Here is a 25190-nt window from a genome sequence, read left to right as displayed (position 1 = left end):
CCAGCCCCGCCGTGAGGTACGTCCTTGATCCTTGGATTTTCCCTGTGGTTTAGGGTTTCTCTAGCTGATCTCCTCCAATCGGAGCCATTCCGCAGCCCGAGACCTGTTTCCTCTTTTCTTTGCAGTCTGCGCGGTCGGCGTCCCAGTTCCCAGTCCATGGAGGGAGTAGCCTGTACGTGGGCTCCGCGCCCGGAGCTGCTACTTCCCAGCTGTGTGACCTCGGCCAGCTGACTGCGCCTCTCTGAGCCTCGGCTTGCTCATCGGAAAATTGGACGTTGTTGCTAGATGCAATGGATAATTAGCCGTGTGGAAGGCGCTCGAAACGCTACAAAAGTTCTCTTCCCTTGTGGTGGCAGTCCGAGGGCCCCGAGGCGCGCCCCAGTGGGGGAAATCACAGTCCACTAAATCCAAGTCGTTCACTTTACAGCTGGGGACAGTGAGGCAAGAGTGGGAAAGAACTGCGCCGCAGTGAGCGGGTGAACAGCGCTATGATCGGGCGAGGCTAGCGGGTCTCTGAACTCTTCACTCTCAACCCGGCCAGCCAGAATGTCCCCTCCGCTGGGCGCAGACGTGGGGCGTGCGCGGCTCTGCCTCTGGAGGAAGGGGAGCAGGCAATGCTCTAAAGCTTCAGTAGCCGGGCCCAGCTCAGGGCTTCTCCAGTATTGAGTGAACACAGGCCCCTCTGCATCCCTGCCAAATGCCCTTGGAGGGGGAGAAGTAATTAATAAGACGTGAAAGTGACCAAGCCCACGGTGACTACGGCCATGTTAATTCATGAGGGACCGGGAATGGTGGGGAGGATTGAAAACAGAGGAAAAGGCACCAGTAGGAAGGTTGAGACCCAACACCAGAGCTGCCAAGTTAGTGCGGAAGCGTCCCAGCGACTCGCTTGCACCCCAAGGCCAGCGGCCCATCTGACTCTGAATGTCAAAACCAGTTATTTTGTTTTAACCTGTCACTAAAGTTTTGCATGCCCTCAGTCTCCCCCTCCGCCAGGCCAAAGCTCGGACCAGCCAATTCCCAACCGAGCCTCGGGAGCCCTGGGGGTCCTAGCACCTCCCCGGCTCCGCCTAGGATCGGAAAGGTCCTCGGGCGCCTGGGCATTGAATCCCCAGGCAGCAAGTTAGTAGCATCTCTTTAAGAGAGAGGAAAGGAGGGGCAGGGGCAGGGGCAGGGGCGGGAGCAAGGCGAGTAGGGAGACAGGAGGAGGGGGAGAAGGAACGAGGGAGTCAGGGGAGAGGGGAAAAAGACTCTTTTTTTGCTGCAAAACCTTAAGTGGGTTTGGGAGATCTGGTCAACTTTCCGAAACATCTGAATCTTTTTACAGCCCTCCGTTCTTTCCCTGGGCCAGCTGTGCGGAGGGAGGAGAAAAAGGGGGGGGGGGTGGGATAGAGAGACGGAGAGGGAAAGGGAGAGGCGGGCGTGGATAGGGAGGAGGGAGCGAGCGAGCGAGCAGGCCCGCGGAGCGCACAGCCACTGCCTCCTCGCCTCTCCAAACTCCCGGCCAAGGCGCGCGGTGGCGTCCTCGCGCTCTCGCTCGCGCCCCCGCCCGCGGTCAGCGCACGCCAGGCATGAATGCTGAGACTTGCGTCTCTTACTGCGAGTCGCCGGCCGCTACCATGGACGCCTACTACAGCCCGGTGTCCCAGAGCCGGGAGGGCTCCTCGCCTTTTAGGGCATTCTCCGGCGGCGACAAGTTCGGCACAAGTTTTCTGTCGGCCGCTGCCAAAGGGCAGGGCTTCGGGGACGCTAAGAGCCGGGCGCGTTACGGCGCAGGGCAGCAGGACCTGGCGCCCCCCCTGGACAGTGGCTCCGGGGCGCGGGGTTCCTTTAACAAGTTCCCGCCCCAGCCGCAGCCGCCGGCCCCGCAGCCGCCCCCGCAGCAGCCGCAGCCGCAGCCGCCCGCGCAGCAGCAGCATCTCTACTTGCAGCGAGGTGCCTGCAAGACGCCCCCGGACGGCAGCCTCAAGCTCCAGGAAGGCAGCGGCGGTCACAACGCGGCCTTGCAGGTCCCCTGCTACGGTAAGTGCACGCGGGGGTCCCACGGGGCTAGGGACTCCGGGCCCGAGGCAGCCCCCAGTACCCCCTTCGCTTGCGAGAGGCAGGAGTTGACCGGCTGGGGAGGCACGGGGCTGAGCGGTGGAGGACTCGGCTAGAGAAATGGGATCGCCGGCTTGAGTGGGTCCGGGGATCTGTTATGCCCCTTCTTATCTCCTGGTCTGGGGCACGGAGAGTTTGGCTTTTAAACTCGATCTTGTTGCCGGTTTCGCTAACCACTCACTTTGCGCTGCCGGCGGGGCCCAATTTGGAACCGATGCTGCGCACCGCCTCGAGAAGTGTGGCTGGCAAGCGGCGCGGCGCTCGGGCGCTGGGCTCCGGGGTGCGGAGGTCTTGCTCCCTGTCAGCCGGGAGGCTCCTCTGGCAGCGCCACAGGTGGGAGCGTCGCAGGTGCCGAGCCTTGAGAGCAGTCGCCCAAACGCGGTCGAGAGGCCGCGGCACAGCGACGGGACACGAGTGCCGGTCAGGAGTCGCCTGGGACTAAGGAGATCCGAGTCCCAGACCCCGGAGCGCAGCTTGCCGCGGGGAGAAGGTCCCTGCAGGGTTTCCCGGCGCCTCTCTCTCAGCGAACTTTGGAGAGAACCGGCTTTGGAACAATAGTTCAGAAATCGGCGGGGCGGCAGGAAGCCGCGGGGTCCGAGGTTGGGGGGGGGCGGGGGGGACCGTGGGAAGAGGAAAGAGTTTGGGTCCTTCTTTGAGCCTGAAGTAAAGCCGAGAGAGGTGGCCTAAATGACCTCCAAGCCCCCTTGAACGCGGCCGTAGGACACAGGCCTGGGCCCCCAGAGCACCACGACGTTTCAGCAGAGAGAGCCTCTCCAGAGCAGTCTGAGGCTGGGTCACCTCGGGAGCTCCAGCTTCTCTTCATCCATAGAATTAAGGTTCTGTGGCGATCCCTGAGCTGGAAGGGAGGGGAAAGCCTTCTCAGCCAGTAGCCTGAGCTCTCCCATCCAGGCCTTGGTCTTGGCCTTGGAGCCCTGATGAAATGAGCCAGTCCTAAGGGGGCAAAGGCTGGCTGTGGTGATCCAGGCTAGATGGACAGGCCCTAGGCCTGGGGACAAAAGTGAGGCCTTGTGGGTGGAATAGCCATAGGAAAACAACCCACTGCAAATACTTTCTCACTCTCAAACTGCATCACCCTGCAGGCTCAAGCTAATTCATAGCGGTTGTTGACACCCACAAAAATACACACAGTCATATGCTTGTCTACACTTGCATTCCAATACACTCACACACACACACCACATCTACCTAATGAGCCAACATAGTCACACACAAAGTACACACACACATGTGGCCTTGCACAGAGCCACCCACTCCCAAACCCACAGGACAGAACTGAGAGATCTGGTAAGGTCCCATGGGTGGCCTATTGCTCAGTTCTTCTGCCCTTCCTGGCCACCCCCCTGCCAGAATGGGTTCAGACACTGAGATCCAGAGGCACACACAGCTCCACACAGGTGCCTCTTCCACACTCAGGTAGATGGGGGCTCACTATCCACAGGCACGACCTTCCCAGACCCAGGGGCTCAGGCTCCCTGCTCCTGGCATCATCCAGGACCCTCCTTGTCCCTGGCTTTTGGGACTATTGGGTGGGAGCAGATCACAGACTGGGGGGTCCATGGAGGTTCATTTTACAAAGCTAGGGGACATGTGTTTTTCCTCCCACAGCACTGGATTTCTATATTTTAGGAAATTTACCATTTCTGAGGAGGCCAAGGTATTAAGCAAACAGAGAGCCCTAACGGCTTCCGACTTCTTGCTTAGAAGATGCCAGTTGCCTTCAGGTCCAGAGGGAAAGGGGAGAGGGCAGACCCCATCGGAGCACCCCCTCTGTGCCCTGCTGGGCCTCCTTACTCCAACCTAGACATTCTTTCCCTCACATGAGCCTCCTAAGCTATAGCCATTGGGCCTGAAGGGAAAGGCGGCCACTTGACCTGGAACTGCCCGTTTGCTGCATCAGGGCTGATGCTTACTAGAAAGGCCTCACTGGGTCCTTTGTAGGAGTAAACGTGGCCCCACCGAGGGGGCAAGAGCCTCCCTCCCCCACATTTCTGTTCCCAGCCTCTACACTGTTTGGAACCTGTGAGCCCCAGTTCCAAAAGCAAGGCAGGCCAGACCCCTGCCGCTGGTCTGGGCAGAGACACAAGCTGCAGTTTGGGTGAAAAGGCAGCCTCCACTTGCAGACAGGACCCCGTTGCCCTGATGCCCAAGATGGAAGCTACTCAGGGCAAAGCTACCACCACCAACAACCTGCACTATTCGTTCTTTCCCTTCTCTCCACCGGGGTGCCCTGTCCAGGAGGTGATTTCTGGTCCTTATAGAAAAGGAATTAGGCACCTTTACGTTCAAAATAGGGAAACTGAAGCACCAAGAGTTGAGGCTCTGCCGTCTGGGAGGAAGCCCGCTGGAGCACACACTGACAGCTCAAAAGGAGGAAAGGCAGTTCAATGAAAAAGCCTGGGATATTCGCAGGAGCTGGGGAAAGGAAGGCAGAGCCGGCCTCTGCGGTCGGCCTCAGCCTCGAGCTGCTCTGGGTCCGGACCTCAGGCAACTCAGACCTGGGAACCTCTTTCCTGGCTCTGGGGGTCCGGGGCTGGAAGCTGGTCCCTGATCTGCATACTGAGCCAAGCTGGAGGCAAGACTCCAAGGCCTCCTCCCCGACCTCAGCCTCGGGGCGACGCTGCTCTGGTCTGAGCAAGCCTCCGTGCAGGCCTGGGGGCCAAGCCAGGGCCTTGCCGAGGGAGCGCCGGCCGGGAAGCCGCCTGTAGTCTCGGCTGGCGATATCTGCTCCGAGTTGTCCGAAGGTTAGGTGAGAAATCCTCACCTGGCTGCAGGCATCCCGACCCCTCCCGGGGCCTCCGCTTCCCCATCCGTACCGTGAGGGCGATGAACAAGGTGACCCGCAGCCCTCTCAGAGAACAGAGACCTTCGCGTTTTTACGAAATCGCCCCGCTGGGTCCTCCCCAGCTGCAATAGCGGCCCCGCCTGGCTCCGGCTCCGCACTTTGGCCTCCCGAAGTCCCTGCCCGTCTGGCGGAGCCCAGAACAAGACCCGGAGGTCCCAGTAGACACGGTAGTTCGGAGATTTGAGGTTTCTCAATGGTGCAACTAGACTTCTCGCGGCCGGGACGAGGCCCCCGGCGCCTCGCCCCCAAACCCGGGGCCGGGCTTCCCAAGCCGCCGCCGGCGCGCCAGGCCTTGTCCAAGCCTCGGGGACGCGGGGCCCTGCGGAGAGCAGCCCCGCCACCTCCTCTTTCGCTTTCGGTTCGGGGCACGCAGGTTTTCGTTGTGAGCAGATTGCTCTCCGCTCCCCGATGGCTGCGCTCTCGGCGCCACCAGGGACTCCGAGGACTCTCAGAGGTCGGAGACTCTTGGGGCGCCGCCGAGGGGCTGCTCCTGATTTTTCGAATTAAACGCAGTGCACCAAAACAGTCCACACACCCCAAAATGTGTAAACTCCACCCGGGTCTTATTCGAATTTAGTCCAAGAACCAGGGCGTGTTTTTGTATGCGAGAGACCCACAAAGACAGCGAGGGATGGAGACGCTTGCAGAAGCACAAAGAGCCGGTGGGTGATTGTGGAATGATCGAGGAAAGAAAAAAAAAAAAAAAAACTCGAGCCCAGGAGCGGGGACTCTGTGGCAGTGGCGATTCCCTGGTCAGTTTTGCTGGAGAAGAAGGCGCTTTTAATTTTTTACTTTGTAAGTTTCCATAGCCTGCAGCCTGCGGTAGGATGGCTCTGCAAGCCAGAACAGTCCGGCCTAAATGCATAAATTCTTAAATGAAGAAACAGAAGGCCTGGATTAAAGTTCTAATATTATTTTAAATCAATCCATTTGCACAATTATTTTCTTTCTTTATTACGATTTACGTACAGTAAGATACGCAGCTCTCAAGTGGAAAGCTCAAGGAATTGTTCCGTGTGTGTACAGCGGTGAACCTGGCTAGCTCTCCCATCAAGATACAAAATATTTACAGCATCCTTGTGCACGACATGTTTTGGGGAAAAACTTTTTATTTAAGTTGTTCTAAGAACATTTCAGAAGACTTCGGAGCGCCGGGACCCTGCTTTGTTATCTGTCAGCAATGTTATTTGAGCAGGGTGGCCTTTGCGCCGCCGTCCTGTCTCTAGTGCGAGGTTACAACAAGCTGCGTTGGAAACCTCGCGGCGACCGGGCCATCCTAGAGTCACGGAAACCCTGGTTCGTATGCACTGCGATGCGGGGCAGCGGCAGGAGAACAAGATAAAACATCAAACATCAAAACGCTCCAAGGTCCCGGAGGACTTTCATTTTGGAGAACAGCTGGGGCGTACTTTTATCCAGGGACGTAGCCCGGCCTCAGCCCCTTTCTGTCTTCCCGCAGCAATGCGCACGGCTTGGTTTTGGTGGCAAATAGGCACTTGAAACGGAAATTCATCGCAGCTGCTAGGGGTAAGGGGAGGTGGGCACCCTGCGCAATTGTCTGAGGTTCGGGCAACTTCTTGGACCCCTGAACAGGGATCCCGGAGGCAGTAGGCGGAGAGAGGCAGGGATAGCTGTCAGTAGCCCACACAGATCAGCAGTCAAGGAGAATGGGAGGCCGAGCAGGAACCCCGCGCCTCTCGCTGCCAGGAAACGGGAGCTGGGGAGGGAGTGCACCGAGAGAAGAGAGAACGCCTGATCGGAGAGAGGGGCTGGCATCCGGAGCCTGGCATCCTCAGCCCCAGCGGATCTCCGCTCAGGAAGCCAAAGGACCCAGGCCTAGGCCGGGACACTGATAGTGGGGTCCTGAGAGCGTTTTGCTGCGGCCAGAGGCCGCCTGCCCGGAGCCACCTGGCCAAGTGAGCCCGCAGCTTCGAGGTTCCCCAGGCATTGCTCTAAGGCTTTGCTCCCCCATACCCTCTACTGAGGTAACAAGGCAGGTTGTCACGTTGGGCAACCCAGGCTGCAAGGATCTGGCTACGTGGTGATACTGCCCAACAAATTCCGAGTCAACGGTCCAGTTTTGCCCAGGGGCCGTGGGAGCCACATATCATCCTCCGGGCCAGCCGCAGCCCCACGATATAAGTAAGAAGAAGGCCATCTTTCAAACAGTGCCTTTTGAGGGATGGGAGGGGCACCCTCTCCGTCCAACAAGCCCTCCCAGCCGTAGCCCGTATTGGCGGGTGCTCCACGGAGATTGGAGTTACCAGTGAACCCCGGTAGCTGCCCCTCCAGAGGTGCAGCCCTGCTCTTCCTTGTGTCAGCTACAGTGTGCAAATGGAAGCATCTCACCTCCACCCAGTACAAGGCTGCCACGCATCGCGGAGACAGCAACTGCCTTGCTGCCGGGAAGGCGTCTTCCCAGCAAGGGGGAGGAAAAACTCAATGGCTTGGACGGAAGTTTCCAATGTGTCCAGGAAGGTGCCTCAGGGGCCTCAGTAACACCAGACCCGCCCACCGGACCCCCCCCCCCCGCCCCGTCCACAGCAAAGAGCCTTCTCACCAGCACCCACCAGCCCACCCTGCACCCGCCAGCACCACGGAGGAGGTAGTGGGAGAGGAGATAAGACTCAGGAGAAGCGCCAGAGGAGCGAGTGACTGACGTGGTGGCGGTGCAGGGCTGTGGGCGTCTTCGGATTTGGGCACCAGCGGCAGCGGAAGGGCCTCCGCGGTGCCCCTCGGTACTCTTTGAAGAGGCAGCAGTGACTGGGAGGTACTGACAAGGGGAAGAGGCGCCGCCGCCGCCAGCCAAGTACCAGTTGTTCCGGGCGACCGCAGCGCTCGTACTTGGGACGGCTGGGCGCTGCTGAGGGTTTGAGAAAGAGCTGGAGCCGGTGGATTCTTAAAGCGGATTCTCTCAAAGCGGATTCTCAATTCAAAACAGGGGTGGCGAAATGTAGGCATCGGTCCCACGTACACCGTGGGACACCGCGGCTAGGTCGGGGTGGAGGAGCTGGTTCTCCGAGCTCCCGGAGGACCGTGCGGGCCGCAGCGCCTGGGAAGGGAAAGGGGAAACTGCGGACAGTTTAGGTTGGGAAGCTAAGGTCCCGCTTGGTGCACGTGGGGTCAGAGCGCACTGTCCCGGTGTAGGTCGTAGCGGGCCTTCACGCTCTGGTCTTGGGGACGTCCCTTCCTCTCTCAGGGTCTGACATTTAGCTCTGTGAGATGCGGGCGTTTGGACAACTTCAAAGTCTCCTCTAGGGTCTCTGTGCCGGTACCAGTCTGGACCCGCCGCCACCCCCTTCCCTGCCTCCGCCACCCCCACAAACATCCCGTTTTATCCGGGAGAAATCTGGAGTAAGATGGACTGCAAAGGCTTCCCCGGAAGCGGAAACGGATTCTGAGTGTTCCCTGAGGTGTACAGAAGGGGCACAGTGCCCAGCCTCCCCTCTCCCCGCCCTCCTGTCATTGCCTCTGCAGCTTGGCGGGGAGGGAGGCGTGGCAGTTGAATGCAGATTCTGGGCTAAAGACTAGGGAGTAAAAGTGGAGAAAGGGTGAACCACTGGAGTGTCCTTGTCCACACCTGGCCAGATTCAAGCCAAGACTATGGGGTTCCTGGCCCCTCGGGCCACTTCTGTGCCCTGTCTCTGCTCGTCTTCCCTATCTTCTCATTTATTGAGTACCTACTATGTGCTGGACCTTTTCCTAAGAGAACAAACCGAGCGGCTATCTGATGACCTGTAGTTTACATCCTTCCAGGCGTATACAGTTGGGCTTAAATGTTTACTGGCTGGAAGAATGAGAAGAATTGGTGCTTCGTTCGGAGTGTTTCCTCGAGCGTGGTTAAGCACAGCCGTGAGCATATCCCAGTACCTTGGTTTGTGTGATTGCAGACCTGGAGGTTTGTGTGAGCGTGTGCACAGCGTGAACGCGGCGGGTGTGCACGCAGCCGGTGTGCACGCCTCTGGACGTGCTCTCCGCCCATCTTCGGCTGCCCTGCGTGTCTGCTGTCCCAGTGTGTTGCAGGGCATGGCCATGTACACTAATTTGTGTGCACCCCTGTGTGAGAGGCGTGCGCGCTCCCTAGCGGTTGCGTCTGTGTACCCCGCGTATGAGACCCGCATGCGTTCGAGGGCGAGTAGCTGTGCGCAACTCCAGGCTCCCCTCGAGTGAGTGCAGCATAACGAGCGCTTTGGAGAAACTCAGGGGTCGTGTGTCAGGACTTGTGGACTTCCTGACGCTGGTCGAGGCTCCCTGGGGAGGCTGAGTAATCCAGTTAGAGGCTCCTTGTGGCCAGTCTCGGGCGGGGTCCGCGGAGCCTGTCCTCTTGGGGCCGGTAGACATGGTCCACCCAGCCCACCCACCATCTCTTAAGGGTACCCTCTGTCCTGTGCCTTGGTTCATTGTGAAAGAGAAGCCATCATGGCACCATCTCCCGCACGTCGTTGTTATTAGTTGCGGTGGAGTCAGGCCGACTCACAACAACCCCGCACAGTGTGCAGAGTACAACTGGTCCAAAGGATTTTCAAGGCTGTGATCTTTTGGAAGCAGATTGTTGGCTTGTCTTCTGAGGTGCCTCTCGGTGGGTTCGAACTGCCAACCTTTTGACTACTAGTACAGCGCTTAACCGTTTGTGCCACCCAAGAACTCCTTTTCTACAAGTTAGGGACTCAATTTGATGAATGAGCAACCTGAGGCTCAAGAAGAAATGGGGCCCTACCATAGGGTTAGCTGGAGTGTGAGAACCCACTACCTAGATCTCCTCCTTCCACTGCTGGGGCGGAGGTGCTGCTGGTGGTTGAGAAGGGAAGCAGGAGGGGTTGAGGAAAATCTGATCCCTGCTCATCCACTCTGTGTCTTTGCTGGGACCCCTCCAGTAAGGAGCACACTCTTTCTGTGCATCAGGTAGGACGGATGGCAAACTGACCCCACCATGTGCTAGTGGGGATTGGAGTGGAGGGGCAGGAAAGCACCTGTGGAGTTTTTGAGGGAGGTGTAGGCTCTTGTGCCACAAGCAAAGGAGCCCTGGTGGTGCACTGGTTAAGGTGCTTGGCTGCTAACTGAAAGGTCTGTGGTTTGAACCCCCCAGCTACTTGGAGGAGAAAGATGTGGTGACCTGCTTCTTAAAGATTCCAGCCTTAGGAACACTGTGGGGTAGGTCTACTCGTCCTACAGGGTTGCTATGAGTCTGAATCAACCCGACCACAGTGGACATGCTGCATCCATCAGCTGGACGGGGCTCCTGCTCTCTACCCAGCGCAGACCCCAGATGACTGCGTTACCACCCCTGGCCCCCCCATGGTGGATGGCCATGGGCCAGAGTCATCCTCTAGGCCCTGGGACTTAGGTCACCCCCAGGAACCCAGGTACACTCCCCACACACATAATGGCTCATGGCATCAAGGTGGGGGTTTATCCAGTGTTGGAAGAGGCAGCAGACATCTGCTAGCCCAGATGTCCTCAAATGTCCTATTTCACAGAGGAGGGGACTGGGATGCCTGATTCCATCTCCTCATTGCTCACCAAACTTTGCCTGATGGTGTGCCAGGCCTTGTGGGGGATTCTGAGAAGCACTGGTCGCAGTCCCTGCCATGGGTCCAGAGGGGAGACACCAAGTAACTGTGCAATTCCAGACCACTGGGGGCTGTGCTGGCATGGGGGACATCCCGACTCAGGCAGTGCAGGCGAGGCTGGGTTAGCTGTGAGGCAGGAAGGGCTGCCCGTGGGGCTTGTGCCCTCTTCCCTGGATTGCCAGGTGGGCAGAACCTCAGAGTAAGGAAAGGGCTTAGGGAGGCCGAGGTAAGGTAGGAGTTCCCCCCAAAAGCTGGGCCCTCCTGTGGGGTCTGGAAATGCGGTTGCTTCTTCCCTCCTCGACTTTCTCCTTTCCTTCCTGGATGCTCTCTGGAGATCAGGAGATCTGGGCTCATGTCTTGGCTTCTCCGCGGAAACCACCGTGTGCACTTGGAAGGGCCCACTCGTCTCTCTGGTTTGCACTCATTTCCTTCATTTGTAAAATGGGCTATTTGGGCCTCTCCTATCTGTGAGGGGCAGAGGTGTGAGGCTGGAGAGCAAGAGTGCCCGCGGGTACTCCCTGAACTGCCATCTTCTCTGCCTGAGGAAATTCTCGTCCCTGCCCCTGCTCCCTCATGTTATGCCCTTTGAGAGTACTACCACTTGTTGCCATAAAGTCAGTTCTGACCCATGATGGCCCCATGGGTGTCAGAGTAGAACTGTGCCCCCTAGGGTTTTCGATGGCTGATTTTTCAGAAGCAGGTCACCAGGCCTTTCCTCTGAGGTACCTCTGGGTGGACTTGAATCTCCAGCCATTCAGTTAGCAACCAAGAGTATCAATCATTTATGCCATCCAGCAATCTAGAGTATTACAAATGGTGGTGGTGGTGGGGTTCTGACCAGGTTTCAGAGTGGAGATGGAGACCTTGGCACCCTCCTGGATGTATGAGCCTCCCCGATGTCCAGGGGTCTACCTGGCTCTATCTGAGGCCCCCCATTCAGCCATACGGGTTCATATCTGGTCCACATCTCAGCACTGAGCTGGGACATCTCGATAACACCTGCCTTCAAGGAGAGAGCTCACTGTCCAGCAGCGAAGGCAGACATGCACACAGCTCTGCTGCACAGGACTCCTTTCAGGGCCTCGGTCTCCCCATCCATAAAATCCCTGAGTGGGACTTCTGAGGCCCTGGGGTCCTGTGACATGCCAGGCCTGCACCCAGTGAGAAAGGAGCTGGGATGGAGGCACCTCCAGGATCCTTGGTGGGGGGGTGCTCTGGACCCCACCACTATACCCAATCCATTGTACCAAGAAGTGTCTTGGGTGGCAGAAGGTGGGTTCAACCTGCCAAACGTTAAGAGTCTGGATAAGCCTTGTCTGACTTGTTGCCTCAGTTTCCCCATCTGCAGAACCGGGACAATAGTGAAGTGTAGCTGCTGGGGTGTGAGTCAAGGGGGGATTAGAGTTGCAGGCAGCCACCTGTTGTTCATAGCACCATGTGATGACTTACACTGACTGAGCCCTCCCTGAGCCCCAGGCATTGTGCTAGTTCGTCAAGTCCCTATCACAACCCTATGAGACGATGCTATTATCATCCCTATATCATGGATGAAAACTGGGACTCCCTGGGCTACGTACCTTGCCCAAGGTGAGACAGCTAGGAAGGAGAAGGCAAGTTCTCGATGGCCAAGAGCTTCAAGAACCTAAAAGCTATTCTTTTTTAGGATGATCCTAACTAGACTTGAGGTCACTGTAGCCCTATCCCAGAAGGCCTGGTAATGAAAGTCTGGGTGTTATGAACATGACTCCGTAACAGCCCTTCCCATCCAGTCACCTGCCTGCAGTCTCCCCAGTGGGGAGTCCACATCTGGGGGTGCAGTGAAGAGTCATGAATCAAGTTTGGGCTTTGATGCCTGGCAGGTCAGAGTTCTAGTCCCAACCCTGACCTTGGGCATGGCATCTTCACCTTTTTACTTGACCTGCAGGATGGTGGCAAGAAGAGGGTGCCAGGTCTGATGCTGGTGCCTTACAACTGGTGTGAGGGATTGCTCCTTGAATTTCCAGAGGCCCCAGGAACACACTAGAGTTCTGGTCAGGGCAGGGTGCAGCGGAGAAACATTCGTGAGACCAAACCAGGGAAAAATAACATTTTCCTCCCAGGGAAGACAGAGAACGCAAGAGGTGTTTGTTTTGTTTCAAGCTGTTTCCCCAGAGTCTACAGCAGGCCTTGGTGTAGATAGTAGGTGCTCAATAAATGTTTTTGATGAGCAAATGAATGAATGGGAAGAACAGGGCATGAATGTGCTAGGACCTCTACAGATTTTTCCATCCTTCCATCTTCTCTTCCATCCACCTACCTTTGAACCGAGGCCTGGGATGGGACTTCATGGTCTGGGAACCTGACTTCTAGTTCTCTTGAACCCTCATGGAAAATAATTTCTTTCTTGTGGGAATCCCTGTGGGCTGGGGAAGCAGGGAGGCCTTGGGGAGCCCCACTTTACATGAGCCTTGGGTCTTCTCAGACTCAGACTCTGGCACTGCTTCTCCGCATCGCTCCCCCGGGCTTCACATTGGAGACCACAGGCCTGGGGTCCGGCAGCTGTATCTTCCAGGGCTGACTCTAGTCAAGTGTACCCACTGCTCCAGCCCCTGGCTCTTTTTCTGAGGCCTACTCATTCCCTGAAGGAGCTCCAGGTCCCTCCACCTGCAGGCTCACTGCCCTCTCTAAGTCCTCAGTCCTCCCTGCTCCCTAGAGCTGCTGGAGTTCTTTCTTGCACTCCCTAAGTCCAACCTTGTCCACCCCAGGGATTCTGAGATCCTCTTTGGCCCCAAGGGATGGAGCCCTCTGCCCTGGCCAGGATGTTGACCTGACCTCACAGCTACCACTTCACCTGGGGTTCCAGCTGGGCCTGACTGCCACAAGGCCCTGAGGTCTGGACTCTCCCCCAGCAACACCGGAGTTCTTCCACCTGACCCCCAGCACCCACTGTCTGCAGGCACTGAACACCTGTGATCCTTGTGTCTCACTGGAGCCCCCCACAGAAGGAATCGCATCTCCATTTAACAGAGCCACACCAAGGCTCAGAGAGGTGAAACAGCTCCCCAAAAACACAAGAGACTAGGACCTGGTCTTGCACTTGTTCCTCCCACACGCTGAGGGGTATACACTGGCACTGCAGCTCCAGGGTGCCAGAGTGTGAATGCCAACCCCCGCACTGTGGAGCTTCACCATGATCAAGTTTCTTCTTTTAACTTAAGTGAAAATATGCACAGCAGAACATACACTCGTTCATCAATTTCTACATGGGTAATTCAATAACACGGGTTACACACAGGACAAGAATAAGGCATGTGAGGGTCCTAAACACTGATCATCTGTGATGCCCCCTCCTCTGCTTACTCATGCATTTGAACTGGGTATATGAGTTCTATATATGCGTGTGTGTGTGTGTGCGTATGTCTTAGTACCCATGGTGTAACTTCTTCTTAAATGCGACTATAGTATTAGTGATTGAACACAAAAGTGGCATATGCCATTTTGGCAGAATGAGATGAACTGGACTACAAAATTTTTAGTGAATGCGAGGTACTGAGGTTTTTACTATACACCACGTTTTCTACACAAAGAATATTTCACATATTCTACAATAAAGACAAAGAGTCAGTGAACTTAGCGTTTCAACAATCAATGTAAAATTCTGTTGATCTCCCACAATGAAAAATTGACTTTAACCAATTTTGCCTTACTCAAATGTCTCATACTTCGATTTTGATGCTTGTTTCAGAATAAATGCTGTAATTATAAAAGAACAAATGAAAGATGTCATAAATAAAATCTAATCATCGAAAAGCAAAGATTACAACAAATTATCCTGTTTTATTTTTGGATAGATCTTTCATCTCTAACATTATAATTAAAAGCACTTCTATTCTTTGCTTTTACAAATCCTTCAATCATTTCATCACAGTTATGCTGCCGAACAATATCTACTTCCATACATCATAAGGATAATGAATCGAGTCTTTCTTGAATCATCTTGTGTGCTGAGGGTTTCAGAGTCTCTTTAGGACAGTGCAGTTTGTGATCATTAAAGTTAGGAACATGCTTAAAGGAATTTCAGTATTGGGAAATATGATTATATTTTTTTCTTCTGTTATGGAATCATACAGGCCTACATAAGTAAAATTTATCTTTCCTGAATCTGATAACTTAGTTCTCGTGTAAGAATGAAATTGTTGCACTTCTCCCTAAAGGTTCGTATTTCAGTCATCGGGATAAGCCTGCACTAATTTCTTGGATACATTCATGCATCCTTTGTCAGGTATATCTACATTTTTTAAAAAGGAAAATCTATTTGAAAGCATTTCATACACTTTGACCTTTCTTTTCACGCAAGATTCAAATTTGTCAGCGATGGGGTAGTATGTGGTTACAAAAAATTGATCTCTATCACTCAATGAAACTTCTGCAGGACTTTCCTCATTTACGTGTTTCTTTCTAATGCTTCTCTGACAGTGACCTCCTTGATAATCAGTATTTGGAAATATTTGTTTTGTTGTGTTTTCAAATTTTTCAAAATCTTCTGTTAAATTATGCAAATATGCTGTTAATAACAGGTAGAAATCTGTGCATGTCTTTAAATTTACTTTTCAATCTTGGAGAGCTTTACTTGTCCCATGAAAATGCTGCAGTATATTATTCCACATAACCAGCATAAGTACATACTCTGGTCTTTTCATTTTGTTGACGATGTTTTCAGCTTCCCTTTTGGTGTCTCCTTTATGTGTATGGTTTACAGCAATATTTTCTAAGGCACCTAGAATCTGAGTATGATTCCAGGGTTACACTTGTTGCTACAGCATGTGCTTCCCAATGTATATTAGAAAGATATTTTCATACTCCATTGTTGCCTAACTATGTTTTAAGAACTGTCCATCAGTGAGTAGAGAGAGCAAAAAATCTGTGCAGTAACTGAACAGTAGAAAAAAAATCAACTGCTTCTGGACAACAGTCTACTTCACTACATCCTACAAGATTACGTGAATGTGCAGCACATGGCATGAAAATGGCATATTCATTACATTCTTAAATTTTCTGTTGCATGTCTTTATAATGCCCTGACATATCAGCAGCATTGTCATAGGACTGGCCTCTGCACTTAGAAATATCAATTTTGCAAATTTAACATAAATAGCAAGGTACTTGATTTGCAATTTCTTCACCAGTATGACTTTTTAGGCTGGTAAATGTGACAAATCACTCAACAGATTTTCCACCTGTTGGAGATACGTATCTTAAAATAATAGCTGATCTATATGATAATGATCAGGACTGGAATCTACAGACAAACTGAAATATCAAGCTGTACTTATTTCACTAAAAATATTTGGTAAAACTTTATCATTTGTTAAGTTTATCAATTCTTCATGCGTTGTTTTAGACATATACGATGGGTTGCCTTTTCCTGTGTTACCATATTTTGAGCTGTGACCTGCTAAAAATGAATCAAACTGAGCAACAAGTTCAAGTAAACTCCCCAAATTTCCATTTTGTGGGGACCCAACCACTTCATTTCTTCCTCAAAAAGATAGTCCACATTCAGTGACTATTATAATGACAATAACAATGCATTGCAAAATGGCTTGCCAGTACTGATATTCTTCATGTGTTTCCAGTGTATGAGTTAAGCCAAAACCATGTCTTCAGTTTAAATATGACAACATTACAATCTCTGTGAATCGAACTGTTTTCATGTTTATTAATCATATTTGAGTTGTACCAATCACTAACTCCATCCGTGGCAAATCAAGAATTAAATGATTTAGGACTGAATAGTTTGTAAAGAAAACAATATACAGAGCCAACAAATGGAGCATACAGTAGCCACTCCTTCTTATAATTTTCACCATTAGCTTTGTACCCTAGAAACATATTCTGGCTACAGAACCTTGTTTGTTTATAATCCAGAAATTTTTGACATGAATTTTCAAATGGCCCACTGTGACGCTAACAATCACTTGGCCCTCTTTCAAGCAAATAGATTACATCATTAGAAGAAAACTTATTCTACAAAGCAGGGTTTGTATTTCTGTTTTGAGGGTCTGCAGGTTCGACAATTTCAGATTCAAAAATAGTTTCTACACCACTATCAATTTTTTTTTACTACAGCAAGGAATGGATGCAGAATTTAGAACAAATTCTGTTATATTCGTATTGCTATTAGTAATTTCAGCACTAGTGGTATACTAGTACAATGATTTGCACCCCTTAAACTCAAGCGTTCGATGGAAGAAGCCTCTTCCAATTCATTATATTTTAAAAAGGAAGTTAATTTTGGAATTGTCTTTAGGAATTCACATCCTTTTCTTTTTACCTTCTGTGAGCTTTCGTTTTTGCGTTACACTTATTTGTTACCATTTCATTTTACTTAGGTATAAAATCATGTCACTTTTTAAATTTGGTTCTCCCATAGCAAATAAATGTGAATAATTAAAAATAAATAAAATTTATAAAACAAGTAAAAGTTATAAAATAAAATTTACATTTGAATTTGGACATCAACATAAAAAAATTATATTTGGAAATTTAATAAGTAAAAAAACTGATTTGGAACACGTAATTTTGTTCTTCAGGTCTGAGATAGTAAAAAGAAGTAATACAAGGCAAACTCATTGCCATCGAATGGATTCTGACTCATAGAAACCCTATAAGACAGAATAGAACTGCCCCATAGAGTTTCCAAGGAGTGGCTGGTGGATTTGAACTGCTGACCTTTTAGCAGCCCAACACTTAATCACTGTGCCACCAGGGCTCCATTCCTCCAGAGGAATTGGAAATAATTTTATCCGTTTGTCACACGATGTTTGTTGGTGGGCCCTTCGCAGATCTCCACGAGTGTTTTTGACTTGAAATATTAGTTTAAAACTTGCACACTTTCCATCCCTTGGTGCTGCGTCTTCACAGTTCATTGATCTACTGCTGATACCCGACGGGGGTAAAGGTGATCACAAAGAGCATGACACAATTATAAGTGTATGCTCAATCTGAAGACACTTTTAGGTTAGCATTGCAGAGGACCAGATACGTCACAAGTCATGTGATTGTAGAGCCACTGGCAGGTTCTTTTATGGTGATGAGAGAGAACTGAATGTGGGGTTACACCTGATCGGTCCTAAATGAAAAGGAAAATATAATTGTTATCATATAGAAAATTTATTAAATGGTATCAATTTCATTTAGTGCCCTGCCAGTTCCCTTCCGCTATGGTGCCTGTTTTTCCTTGCGTCCTGTCTGCTTGGCATCTATGGGTCTTTGCTTTGGGCAACTGGTGTTCCTGTTTCGTTAATGGTCTAAGCACATTCTTACCTTGCTTGTTGGGTAATCGCTCCCTGGTTCCACTCGATGTTGTGTCACTATTCTCACTATCTCTACCCATATAGTTTCACCACCATTGTCTTAGACCCACTACCCCCTAAACTCCTCATCTGTGCTTTAGAGTTACTGTTGGCAATTTCATTTGATCCTGGCCAAGTTCCTTGACCTCTCCTCATGTACGTACATGAAGCACTTAGAGCTGAGATTGGGGCATAGTCCGTGCTCGGGGGGCCAGACTCTGTGGGGTTACTGTGAACACAGATGTGGAGGAGACTCTGCCTGGGTGGGGTGCCCTCCTGCCTCTTTAGAGAGGGAAATGGATATAAGCAAAGCTGTGAGAAGTGCTTGGCCAAAGGCTCCTCCACCCAGCCAACGAGTCCTGCGAGTTGCATACCCGTGCCAGGCAGGTGCTGGGTGCTTGGCAGAGAATGAGCTGACTGCTGCCCTCAGGGAGCTGACAGCCTTGTTCGAATGTGCTACGTGTGGGGGAAGGAGTCCCTGGGTGGTACAAAGGTTAATGTGCTCAGCTGCTAACAGAAAGATTGGAGGTTTGAATCCACCCAGAGGCATCTTGGAAGAAAGTCTTGGTGATTTCCTTCTGAAAAATTGGCCATTGAAAACCGTATGGTGCGTGGTTCTACTCTGACACATATGGGGTGAGCCACGAGTCACAGTCAACTCAACGGCAAGAGGTTTTGGTTTACATGTGGGGGGAGTTCCCAGGGGAAGTGACACAAGGACTGGGCCCTCCTGAATGGGGATATGTGAGCTGGACCTTAGAGGTTGAATAGGAACACACCAGCTGAAGAAGCTGAAAATGAGATTCTAGACTCAGGAAACAGCATGAACAAAAGCTTTACATCAGGAAAGTACACAGTTTGCGTGTAGAGGAGCAAGTGAGGAGTCCAGGGTACAGCGAACCTGAGGAGACAGAGCCTGGGCCCTCAGGGGCACATCTGGGAGAGCCGTTCAATTTCTGCTGAGGGTTCCGACTTTGGGGGAGCAACAGTGGAGGGCTCACTGTGCTGCCCGGCATGGCCTGCTTATGGGAAGCCTAGAATCCACTGGGACCCTCATGGGTCATCTTGTCCATCCCCTCGCCTCCAGGCCGTTGACTGACCAGCCAGAGAGACTCAGCTCAGGGACATATTTGTTTTCCAAGAATCAGGGCTGATGAGAAGGGGTGGCAGTCAGAGCCACAATCCTGGTCCCTGGCTAGGTCCCTAGGTCCTTTGGCTGACCATCCTGTGAGGACCTGGCCTTTGGGGAAATTCTTACATACTTTTGGGTCCACGCCTGCTCCTGAGAGGCCCAAATCTGGGACCAGTCCCTTCATTTCACCTAATCCCAGGATCCTCTTCCAGTGGAGCTGGGAGGAGCCCCAGGAGGGAAGCCCCTGCCCACCCCCACCTGCTCTGCAGCGTCTGCGTTGAGCATATCTTGAAGATTTTCTGTTTGATGCCCTTACAAGGCACCTGCTGCTCCCTGTCCCCTGCCCCAGCCATCCTATTGGTGAGCAGCATGGCCAAGGGTGGGGTTTTGGGAGCTAATTTGGAGGCTGCACCCCCAGCCGGAAGCCAGAGTGGGGAAAGAGGCAGCAGAGAAACAGCTGTCACCTCCAGAGAAGTGGCCAGAACCCCAAAGTCCTCTTTTGCAAGGATAGTGCTTCCTTGCTTTGGAATTACCAGCTGGGCCAGTGCAAAGCAGGCTCCCAGCCCACGCTTGCTGACCTTCCCTGCTCCATTTAAACAGAAGCGCATTTGAGCCTGGCTTCCCAACCAGGTGCCATGAAGTAAGAAACAGACACAATTTCCACTGTCCTTGGAATCTCATAGAAACTGTGTTTGTCTCGCAGTTGGCTGCAAAAAACTGCCTGAAGCCTCAGATGCCTTTGATTTGGGGAGGCTGGTACAGACCAGGACCTGGGAGCAGATTTCCTGGGTTTGCAGCCAGAACAGCTGAGTGAACACAGGCAACTTAACTAACCTCTCTGTCTCAGTTCCCTTTTCTGTAAAGCGGGTTTAAGAATAATATCTATCTTTTAGGAATAGTTTCAGGATAAAATGAGGTAATATAAGCAAAGAGGAAACCCTGGTGGCGTAGCGGTTAAGTGCTATGGGTGCTAACCAAAAGGTCAACAGTTCTAATCCACCAGGCGCTCACTGGAAACTCTATTGGGCAGTTCTACTCTGTTCTATACGGTCGCTATGAGTTGGAATCTACTGGATGGCAATGGGTTTGGTTTTTTATTTTGGTTGTTTTTTTTTGGGTATAAGCAAAGAGCTTAGAATAGTTCCTAGAACAGACAAAGTGCTCAGTAAATTTCAGCTGTTATTACCGATAGGATTTTGCTGGAATCTTATGTCAGGCAGCTCAGAAACTTTGGCAGTTACTGTTGACTTAAATGCATAACATTGGAAAATGAACAGATTGTTGCTGAATCTATACTGTTTGGTTGCCATGTAAAATATAAATGAGTGATGACAGGGGTGGAGGCTGGCCGTCTGCCTAGCAAAGGGGCGGGGGTATCAAGGAGGGGAGAAAGCCTCCTCAGGGCCCCTCAGACCCTGCAGTCCGCGTCTCCCCAGGCTGCTGCACCCCAAGCCTAGCAAGAGGCTGCACACATCGCAATGGATTAAGGTGTTCTTGGTAGAAGGTACACTCTGTGCATTTGAAAGCAGGGATGTATTTGAAGTTTTTTCAGTCTGAATGAGCGGAAGTAATGAAAGGACCATTTTCAACCAACAATGTTAATCGTGAACGTTGGAGGCAAGCTGAGTTACTTAGTCTTATTTTATGTGACGGGCAAAATGCTCGGAACACTTCTACTCCAAATCCTAGCCATTTAGATGGAAACCCTAACCACAACCTTAGGCATAAGTATCTTTTAGAAATTTTGACTTTTTAGCGGTTTTACAGCATTAAATATGAAACCTTTAAAAGCAAAGGCGGAACCATCTTTTCCGTCCTTATCAACCTCCGGAAACTTTAAATAGAAACCTGGCCAATTAATTCAGCCCTTACTTTTCCTTTCTTCTCCAAGGGGATAAGAAGTCTTTTTGCCTTTTCATTTTGTAATCAATTCTTTAGAACGAACGAATTTGGAGAAAGGCAACACTTGATTTTGGTGAAAGAGGCCAATTCTTTCCAGGCTGATGTGGTACTTCTGCACACTGAGAAATTCAGTTACTTAAACAAGATTAATTCGATTCCACAGAGCGTTGTTGGGTCCCAGACACTGGGTGGGGTGGTGGAGTAATTGAGCTTTGTGAGATACTTTCCCTGCCCTTGTTGGAGGTACCACCTCATGCTGGAGGCGACCATGAATATGGTCTTACAGTGCTTTGTGATTTAATTACTAGAGGCCATTCCAGAGCTCAGGGAGTCCCTGGGTGGTGCAAATGGTTAACAAGCTGGGCTGCTAACTGAAATGTTGGAAGTTCATGTCCATCCAGCAGTGCCTTGGAAGAAAGGCCTGGTGATCTACTTCAGAAAAATCAGTCATTTAAAATCCTATGGAGCACAGTTCTGCTCTGGCACACGTGGGGTCACCATGAGTCAGAGCTGACCTGACGGCACCTGGAAAAAAGGGCTGGGAGCTTAGAGGGGTGCGTGCAAAAATCCTCAGGAAGGAGGTGATGCTAGACTGGGCAGCTGATCTGGGGTTCCTTAGGCACAAAGGGCCCTGGCATGGCCCTGGATCACTGAAGTTCTTGTTGTCAAGTAGAACTGCCCCCAAGGGTTTCTAGGCTGTAGTCTTTACAGGAGCGGCTGGGTGGGTTCGAACCGCCGACCTTTTGGTTAGCATCTGAGCGCTTAACCATCGTGCCACCAGGGTTCCTTTCACTAAGGTTGGTTTCTGTGTAAGTGCAGCAACAGCAGCAGCAGTGAGAGCACATTTCTGGAATGGCCCCTCTCCCCACACCCAGACACCTTTCAGGTGGTATGATGGATGGAGGGCGGCCCGGTGCTCATGCCGAGCAAATTCTTTGTGAGCAATTCAACACTGGTGTGGCTCTGCGAGAAAGTCTTCCAGATGTTGCCGAGAGTGGAAGTGGGAGTGAGGTTTTTATAAGTAGTTCACAGCAGACCTAAACTTCGTCAGGTGGTTTTGGGAGCCACACTGCTCTCAATGCAGTGATTAAAATTACAATTCTTATTCCATGGTTATACCTTGAAGTTGCAATCTAACTTAGATTAAAATATAAGAGTCTTTCTTTAGGATAAAATCAGAGTTTTCTTAAAAAGTCACAAATAAATTTACCTTGACTTGCACTACTCATTGTCATCAAGTCGATTCCGACCCTAGAGGACAGAGTAGAACTGCCCCATAGGGTTTCCAAGGAACACCTGGGGGATTCAAGCTGCCGACCTTTTGGTTAGCAGCCCAGCTCTTAACCACTGTGCCACCAGGGGTCTGAACCTTACATCTAGCATCGGGTATTTCACAATGGTTTCAGACGTTTCCACCCCATTTGCAGTTTTCTTCTGTGAAATGGGTCCTGATTTGAAGGGCACCCTGGGAAATACTTTTTAAAAAAATCAATTTTTTATTGTGATAAAAATATATATAACAAAGCACGTGTTTTTTCAACATTTTTTACGTGTACAGTTCAGTGACGTGGATTACGTTCATCACGTTGTGCAACCACCACAGCTATCCATTTCCAGATTTTTCCATCACCCTAACAGACACTCAGTGCCCCGGGAGCTGCTTTGGACAGAGATTAGTAAACATCTCCCTGGGCAGCCGGATCTGGGAAAACTTGAACTGAAGAGAATGCACCCAGGAAGGAAAGGAGGGTGGGATGAGGCATTTATGTTTTGGGTGGCTTTGCCTTTGCCCTTGCAAAGCCTTAACTTGTCCCCAAATTAAGATAACTGTGTCAATATATCGTAGAGTGTTCCCATGGATAGAGTGTGCTGTGTATCAGGCGGGAGCGTGTGTTCATACCCTCTTCTTCATTCAAACCTCACAACCATTCTGCGCTGCGGGTATTGTCAGCCTCATTCTACAGCTGAGGAAACTGAGGCACGTAGAGTCCGGGTCACTTTCCCAAGGATATCTTTCAGTGGAAAGGCCATGGGGTGGCTTGGACGCCTCCTTAGTAACCTCCTTTAACCCCACCCCTCTATTTCTTTAATGGGAAAATGGATATTTTCTTGTTTTATATAAAGTGCTAGCTAAACACAAATGGTTATGACTTACTAGCCGAAGGGCTGGTGATTCAAACCCACCCAGAGGTGCCTTGGAAGACAGGCCTGGGGATCTGCTTTTGAAAGGTCACAGGTTTGAAAACCAGTGGAGCAGTTCTACTCTGAGTACACGGAATACCATGAGTTGGAACCGACTTGCTGGTAACTAACACAACAAAACACAGTGATCAGTGGAATCCTTCAACCGGATCATGGCCTCAAAGCCCCTCCTGTACAGAGATCTGGAGTTGCTCCTGGAAATTTGATACCCTCCTCCCTGCCAAATCAGTCTTAGAATAAATAAAACCAGAATGTGCTTTACAAACGAGGATGGTGAAATTTCATCTTGCTTACTTTGGACACGTCGTTAGCAAAGGCCAATCACTGGAAGAGGATGTCATGTTTGGTAGAGGGTCAGTAAAAATGAGGGAAACCGTCAGTGAGATGGATTAACACAATAGCCACAACCACGGGCTCAAACATATCAAAGATTATGAAGATGACACAGAACCAGGCAGTGTTTCATTTTATTATACGTAAGGTCACCATGAATCGGAGCTGACCCAGTGGTAACTAACAATTCCTCACCAAGGCTGGGCTAGATGCCCTGGTTCCGTCATCCACCACCCTGCACTGTAATCACTGCCTCCCTCATGAAAGCTGGCTTTTGAAGGTCAGTGGTTGTTGTTAGCTGCTCTTGAGTTGGTCCCCAACTCATGGCAACCCCGTGTACAATGAGACAGAACCGTTGTGTTCCACAGGGTTTTCATGGGCTGATTTTTTCAGCAGTAGGTCACCAGACCTTTCTTCCTAGCCTGTCTTAGTCTGAAAGCTCTCCTGAAACCTGTTCAGCATCATAGCAAAACACAAGCCTCCGCAGACGTATGGGTAGTGGCTGCGCGTGAGGGGCATTGGCTGGGGATCGAACCCAGGTCTCCCGCATGAAAGGCTAGAATTCTACCACTGAAGCACCACTGCCGCCTAGAAGGTAGGGGCCATGTTGGATTGAGATTTATATTTCCATCACCCAGAACTTTGCCCAACACATAGTTGGTGCTCCAGAAATGTTGAATGAATGTTGAATGAATGCAGCAAGTAAGTGGCAGAATCAGGAGTCAAACCCAGGCCTGTCCTACTCCAAAGACGTCTCATTGTTTCATTTAGCTTTATGCAGGATTTAAACTCCTCCATCTTGCCTGTCTTGAGACTGCAAATGACATGACAGTGTCCCCATGGAGGGGGTTAGGGAAGCGGAGGCTCAGAGGGGCGAAGCATGAGATGTCAAAATGGAGGTAGACAGGGTCAATGGGCAGACAAACCACAGGGCTGGAAGTCAGGAGACCTGGGTTCAAGCCCCAGCCCTTCCACTAACAGGCTGTGTGATCTTGGGCTGGTCGCAGCTGTCTTGGGGACTCATTATCCTGCTTGTAAGGTAGGGGGTGGCCCAGTGTGGTCCCTGAACTCTAGGGACTTATTTTTGGGACAAGAGGAGAGTGTGGGAGGCTCTTTCTGCTTCTCTGGCTGTAGAGCCAGCCTGGGCCAGCTCTCCTCCCCTGGCTGGCCATGAGGTGTCAGAATCTTTCCCAGCCAGATAAGCTATGAGACACGGGTGGCCTGGGGATGAGAACTGGATGGGAAGGTGGGGAGGTGAGAAACTTTGTCATCTTGAAGAGTCCCAGCTGAGATCAAGACCCCCACCCACCCCCAAAAGCAACAGGAGGTAATGTTGCATGGTGAACCTAAAGCTTATTTAGATTTGTTCTCTGAGATGGAACCAGTCGTGTCCTCACATGACAAGAAGAAGCCTGCCCGCCCTCCCTCCGAGGTCTTGTCTGTGTAAGAAAGCCAATGAATCACAGCCTTGACAGGCCATAGGCAAGACTCTGGCCTTGGAGCTGGACCACCTGGTTCAAATCCCAGCTTGGCCCCTCCTAGCTATGTAGTCTCAGGCAAGTTATTTCTTTGGACCTCAGCTTCTCCATCTGTAAAATGGAGGTAACAATACTGACCTTGTGGGTATGTTATGAGACTCAAATGAGACAGCAGAGGGGTCAGTGCTATACAAATACAAGGGTTACATTGTTGTTATTGTTGTTATCAGCCTTGGTTGGAGATCTCTGGTCTATTTGGTAATTTAGGACCCGCAC

General features: G+C 51.2%; 1 protein-coding gene across 1 annotated transcript in view; it reads left to right on the top strand.

The window, feature by feature from the left end:
- Positions 1-1474: 1474 nt before the first annotated feature.
- ALX4 (ALX homeobox 4) overlaps positions 1475-25190 on the top strand; it is a 58184-nt gene continuing 34468 nt past the window's right edge. Inside the window, exon 1 of the mRNA XM_049890929.1 lies at positions 1475-2022. Within this exon, the coding sequence (XP_049746886.1) occupies positions 1572-2022 (451 nt within the window). The 5' untranslated portion in view covers positions 1475-1571. The remainder of the gene's footprint in view (positions 2023-25190) is intronic.

Source organism: Elephas maximus, chromosome 7 (assembly GCF_024166365.1).
Source record: "Elephas maximus indicus isolate mEleMax1 chromosome 7, mEleMax1 primary haplotype, whole genome shotgun sequence".
Taxonomy (NCBI): Eukaryota; Metazoa; Chordata; class Mammalia; order Proboscidea; family Elephantidae; genus Elephas; species Elephas maximus.
Note: the sequence above shows the minus strand (reverse complement) of the source record. Positions and strands in the feature narration are given on the sequence as shown.